At 48.6% G+C, this 6,565-nt stretch overlaps 1 protein-coding gene across 1 annotated transcript; it reads left to right on the top strand.

Annotated features, from left to right (window-relative positions):
• Positions 1 to 596: 596 nt before the first annotated feature.
• Positions 597 to 6,101, top strand: BMP2 (bone morphogenetic protein 2). Its single transcript, XM_077812059.1, has 3 exons — positions 597 to 702; positions 1,621 to 1,961; positions 5,240 to 6,101. Exons 2-3 carry the CDS (start codon positions 1,628 to 1,630, stop codon positions 6,082 to 6,084), a joined length of 1,179 nt encoding a protein of 392 aa, XP_077668185.1. The 5' UTR covers positions 597 to 702; positions 1,621 to 1,627; the 3' UTR covers positions 6,085 to 6,101.
• Positions 6,102 to 6,565: the final 464 nt, after the last annotated feature.

The following is a 6,565-nucleotide window of genomic DNA, read 5'->3' as shown; positions in this document are numbered from 1 at the left end:
GCTTTGCAAAGGGAGAGCCCCCCCGTCCCCGTCTCCCCCCCCCCCCGTCCCCTGGCTGAGACTCGCCTCCCGCCGCCGCCTTCTCAACCCGCCGCCTCCCGCTGTCCGTCCGAGGCGGACGGCGCTTCTGCGTCCTGCCCCGCCGCTGTCAGGGGAGCGACAGCCAGGGATGCTGCAGGAACGCCCCGGAGTCCCCGCCGCGGACGCGACCCCCCCTCCCCGCCGCTGCGGCTCGCAGGTAGCGCCCGGGCCGCCGCCGAGCCCGCTGCCCGGAGATGACTCCCAGGAGGCGCGATGGGCTGCCGCGGGGGCGTTAGAGCGCTGAAAGGAAGCGGGCGACGAGCCCAGCAGCCGCCCAGTGTCTCCCAGGGCAGGGACGCCGGTGGCTTTGGCTAAGGACGTAGCGGGACTATTTCCCTCTTGCTTCTGAGAGCTTCCCCCCCCCCCAACCCCCCCGGAGCTGCTGAACCGTGCCCGGAGAAAATAACTCTCGTCCCCCCCCTTCCCTCCCCACGGGGGTGCCGCATCGCAACCCCCGCACGCCGCTGGGGAGGTGCTTGCAACGGATACAAACCCGCTACCCGGCGGGGAGCCCCCCCCCTCGCTCTTCCCGGGCCAGACGCTTTCTATGTGGAGCCCGTGTCAATGGACGGGCCCCGGTGCGCTGCCGCCGCTGCTTAGGCGATCGGCGGGCTCCTAAAGGTAAGCGAGGCGGCTGGGCCGGCGGCCGGGCACCTGGGCGAGCCCCGCGCGAGCCTCTGGCTTTTGCACACCTGTCCCGCCGGGGCTCCGACCGGACGCGGCTACTCCCCCTTCTCCCCACGGCGGATCGGCACATTGCAGTCCCCACGTGCAGCCTTCCCACTCCGCCTCCGTGCAGCCCTCATGGAAGCTACTTTAGGGTGGCTGTTCACACCCCACTGATGATGTGTGCGGGGGGGGGGAGGGCTTTTTCTAGGGGTGACACTAGCCTGGCCATCCAGGTCCAGGCTGGCCCAGCCCTTGAGCCGCCCCCCGATCTTCTTTGTCTTGCATGCCCCCCCATCTTTCTATAGCACCCCGCAACCACCAACCTAACCCAGCTAACACCCCTCTCTGGAACCAGCTGGCCGTGGCCCTAGTGGGATCCCACCTCGACATGGAGATGGCCGGAGCGGTTCCTGTCCGCAGCCAGTCGCTGTGCGCAGAGGTGCCCTGTCTCTCTCCATCTGCGGGGCTCCGCTCTGCTGTGGGCCAGGTTCTGCTGTGCAAGGGCCTGGCCCATGGGGGCGGGGGGGGCTCTGGATCCGGCCTGGGATCAGGAGTCCCTTCGGGAGGCGGTGGAGCTGCTGCAGGTGTAACCGAGAGCAGGACGTGTGACCCGGTGTGGACAGGGCAGATCCGTTTCCACGGCCCCGAGCCGTGCCCTCGGCCTCCCTCTGCAGGGGGAGCAATAGCTGGTGTGCAGGACCGGGCCCACGGGGTGTGTGTGTGTGTGTGTGTGTCCCGCCCCCCCCCCAGGGAAGCCAGCTCTGGATCGGGCCCCGGAGCCGCGTGGGTCATGCCGGGGTGCTGGGACGGGAGTGGGCGCCCCTCGCCGGCCGCCCTGACTTGCCCCCCATCCCGCCCCTCTCCGCGCAGGTTGACCATGGTGGCCGCCGTCCGCTCCCTGCTGGCGCTGCTGCTGTACCAGGTGCTGCTGGGCGGCTCGGCCGGGCTCATCCCGGAGGTGGGCCGGCGGCGCTTCAGCGACTCGGGCCGCGCCGCCCCGCAGCAGCTGCTGAGCGAGTTCGAGCTGCGCCTGCTCAACATGCTGGGGCTGAAGCGGCGGCCGAGCCCCAGCAAGAGCGCCGTGATCCCGCCCTACATGCTGGACCTCTACCGCCTGCAGGCGGGCCAGCAGCTGGGCCACCCCGCCCTGGGCCACCAGCTGGAGAGAGCCGCCAGCCGCGCCAACACGGTCAGGAGCTTCCACCACGAAGGTAGGGGCCGGGGCTGGCTGCGCTGGGGTGGGGAGGGGGGGTCTCTGCGCTGGGCTGGGGTGGGTAAGGGGGGGTCTCTCTGCGCTGCCCCCCTGGGGATCGCCCTCCCCGCCCCAGCGGTTCTTGGGAGCTCCGGGTGCGGGTTCTGCTGCCCCTTCCCCTACAGGAGCGGGGAGAGGTGGGAGGATATGGTTTGGGGGAGAGTGTGTGTGGACTGGGGTGGGGGGGGCGGGGTTGGTAGGTCCTAAGCTATGGGTCCTAAGCATGTGTTCAGTTGTCAGGAGTATTGTGTAGATGAGTGAGTGTGAGCAGGTCTTGTGTGGTTGGGGTGTGTGTGTGTGTACCATCAGCATTGGACCCCCCCCCAAAAAAAAGGGGGTGGGGAGAGGGGGGTGTGTGTGTATGTGTGTGGAAATCTTTCCAAATAGGTTTCAGAGTAGCAGCCGTGTTAGTCTGTATTCGCAAAAGAAAAAGGAGGACTTGTGGCACCGTAGAGACTAACCCATTTATTTGAGCATAAGCTTTCGTGAGCTACAGCTCACTTTATGCATCCGATGAAGTGAGCTGTAGCTCACGAAAGCTTATGCTCAAATAAATGGGTTAGTCTCTAAGATGCCACAAGTCCTCCTTTTTCTTTTGCGAATAGTGAATGTTTGGCTGCTAATAAGTTTTGTTAAACTCACAAGAACGGTGTAGTCACGTTTTTTGTTTGTTTGGTGGTGGTTGTTTTAAACACCCTCATCGAAGCAGTCCTTTCAATGTAATTAATGTTCTGAGGCATTTATTCCGAAAATTTCCTCCCGCTTGTCTCCCCTGAGCCCCCTTCATCCCATGTGTAGTTTTCATTTTATTTTTACAGCTTGGGTTCAAATTAAGAATTCCCACAAATAGCCTTCAAAAATAAAAGCTAAACACCAGAAAAGTCGCCCAGTTGATCTGGGTTAGGTTTTTGGAAGGTTTCTAATCCCTGGGAGAGATCAATGCAACAATCAATTGTATTGTTTGCACAATGACTTTCTTGTTTTGGGTTTGAATCTAGGATAGATTTAGTGTAGATCTAAGGTAAGCCTTCAAAAAAAAAAAACAGGTTGATAAAAGCATTGCCACAGCTGGTCATTGGACTTCATGTGCACCTGAGCCTTCAGGCAACGTGGTCATCTCTTAATTAAGATGCTGAATGCATTTTAAAAGTAGGTAAAATGGGTACTTACAAGAACTGGAGTGTCTGTGGCTTAAAGTAAATGTAGTAAAGTAAAGCTATTCAGTTGTTCAACAAACTTTTAGTACCCATCATCTCTCCGCTTTGTTAAACGTTTGCACATAAATCTATTTGTTGAAAGCTTTCCAGCTTCTGAGAGTTTGAATCCAATTAACTAGATCACTCCTGTATAACTGGAGCCCTATATGTAGAAGTTCTAAAAACTAGTTACATTTAGCTGTTACATACAGCTAACACTCCTATCTTTGATGCTTACTAAATGCATACAAAGATGATGATCTTGACTTCCTGGATGAGTTTCTTCCTTTTAAAATTTGTCCATTTTGTAGTTAATTGGCTTACCAGTTGTATGCCCATGGATGGACAAATAAACTTGCATAACATAGCTGAACTGGGGTATCTAATCTGACACAGATAGACTTGTACAGTTAGTGGTTTGTATGTTGCCCATCTGCTCTTCGCAAAAAAAAAAAGTTTCCAGAACTTGTAAATAACTTCTAGCTATTAGTCTTCAGTGGTGGCATGCTGTACTCTCACTGTAAACTTAATGAAAATACAGACTCCACATGTTATAACATGGAGCTGTGACGAAAGAAATTTTATTAGGATTTAATTAAGTTGGTATACAAAGGAAGTGGCCTAAGATCAGTCGTTATATTGTCTGATGGGAAGCCTTATAATGAGGAAGAAGATTAATGGTGAAATCTAACCTTGCACTGTGGTTTGTGCTTGTGTGTGAAAGTAAATTCTTCATAATGAATGGGGGAAAATCCAGTGCATGGTTCATTCATGCTAAAACATTTCTGAATGTAAAACTATACATGATTGGGGGGGGGGGGAAGAGTCTACAAAAGTTGGAACTCTACAAAAGCACATTTTATAGCTTAAATCTGCAATTTAAGTAATCATGCAACAAATTAAAAAAAAAAAAACTCAAAGCACTTGCCTTAAAACCATTGGTCAGATCTAGCTACCTGGAAATCCTGTTGACTGATGAAAAAAACAAGAGTCCATGTTTTGAGGTAGACAATTACAATACAGCTGTATATATTTATAAATTTTGGGCTGGATCCAGAAACTTTGATGAATAATGCTTACTCATATAAGAAATTGAAATTAAAGTCAATGGGATTAATCACTTGAGTAAGAATTACTCACCAGAGTAATGATTTCAGCTAATAAGATGATTGAATTGTTGTCCAGCATATTTATCACCAAAGTTAAAAAACACTTTTGGAAAGGCTTATTTGTTAATACTCTTGTTTATAATTTATAGGGCTACACACATGGTCTGAGCCACACGCAAACCCGTGCATTTCCCCCCTCAAATATCCCAAAATGTTTAGTATTTGGGGGTGGGGGAGAGAACAGGATAAACTTTAGGAAACCATTTCTCATTTGTATTGTTTAGAATAAACTCGTTTCATTGTCATAGTACCACCCCTGAGTTTCAGCAGAAAAAAAAAATCAATACAAATGCCACCTTTTATGGATATTCAGAGTAAAATAGTAGGGTATGCTTCATAAAATACCATCACAGATGTGGAGTTCCTAGTCTCCAATTAGGACCCAAAATCTGTATATTAAGATTTGTAAATCTAAATAGTGGAGTAATATTTTTGGAATGGAGTTTAAGGGATTGACATAAAGCCATATTTTTGAAAAAACCAGAAATGCAGTAATTACCTTAAATCCTCAATCAGTTTTAATTATTCTGATTAGACCTCCACTAACTACAGTGCTAAAGTTTTCTTGCTAATGTCCTTGAATTCCAAAGTAATGCTTCACATTTCTTACCCGTTATTATAACCACCTGGAATGCAGAGTTTACCAGAATTGGATCAAAAGGCTTGACAATGAATGAAGTATTCTTAACTTCATGCTATACATGCTTGCATAAATAAACAGAGACAAGGGAAGCAGTATTTTTTTTGTAAAAGTTTCAAATCTCACATGTGGCGTTACACTGTTTAAAGTTTCCAGCCGAAGAGTAATTCACGTTTTTGCTGCTTGTTCGGTTACTGATGGTGTTTTTGTTTTCCCTCTTTGATGAACTTAGAAGCTTGGGAAGAGCTGCCAGAAGCAAGTGGGAAAACAGCACGGCGTTTCTTCTTTAATTTAACTTCCATCCCTAACGAGGAGTTTCTCACCTCGGCTGAACTTCAGATTTTTCGGGAGCAGGTGCAGGAAACCTTTGAGAACAATAGCAGCTACCATCACCGTATTAATATTTATGAAATTATAAAGCCAGCCACAGCCACTTCTAAGGACCCTGCCGCGAGACTTTTGGACACCAGGTTGGTGCATCAGAATGCAAGTAAATGGGAAAGCTTTGATGTAACACCAGCTGTAATGAGGTGGATTGCACATAGACAGCCTAATAATGGGTTTATAGTAGAGGTGGTTCACTTGGACAATGAGAGCAGTGTTTCCAAGAGGCACGTTAGGATTAGCAGGTCTTTGCATCAGGATGAAGATAGCTGGTCTCAACTCCGGCCGTTGTTAGTAACTTTCGGCCATGATGGCAAGGGACACCCTCTCCATAAAAGAGAGAAACGCCAAGCAAAACACAAACAGCGCAAACGCCACAAATCCAGTTGCAAAAGACATCCTTTGTACGTGGACTTCAATGATGTGGGGTGGAATGACTGGATTGTTGCCCCACCAGGATATGGTGCCTTTTACTGCCATGGGGAATGCCCTTTTCCATTGGCAGATCATCTAAACACAACAAACCATGCCATTGTTCAGACTTTGGTCAATTCCGTGAATTCCAAAATCCCTAAGGCTTGCTGTGTTCCGACAGAACTGAGTGCTATTTCCATGCTCTACCTTGACGAGAACGAAAAAGTTGTATTAAAGAACTATCAAGATATGGTTGTGGAGGGTTGTGGGTGCCGCTAACACAGCAAAATATATTAGAAATACAAAAAAAGCTGACACTTTAATATTTCCCAATGAAGACTTTATTTATGTAATGAAATGGAAAAAAAAATACAACTATTTTGAAAATATATTTATGTCCACAAAAAAAGTTGGGAAAACAAATATTTTAATCAGAGAATTATTCCTTTTAAAGATTTTAAATGTATTTTAGTTGTACATTTTATATGGGTTTAATCCCAGCACATGAAGTATAATGGTCAGAATCTTATTTTGTATTTATTTACTATTATAACCACTTTTTAGAAGAATAGCTAATTTGTATTTATATGTAATCAAAAGGAGAAAATATAGGGTTTGTACATAATTTTCCAAAATTGTAGCTGTTTTAATTGTGTGTATTTAAATTGAAAAGAATACATGGAAGGTTACTATGGCAAAGTGCGTAGCACATTTGCTTTCTGCTGTGCTACTGTTAAGGTCACAAGTTCAAGTCCAGAAA

This window comes from Eretmochelys imbricata, chromosome 3 (genome assembly GCF_965152235.1).
Source record: "Eretmochelys imbricata isolate rEreImb1 chromosome 3, rEreImb1.hap1, whole genome shotgun sequence".
Classification (NCBI taxonomy): Eukaryota; Metazoa; Chordata; order Testudines; family Cheloniidae; genus Eretmochelys; species Eretmochelys imbricata.
This window is presented reverse-complemented; position numbering and strand designations above follow the sequence as displayed.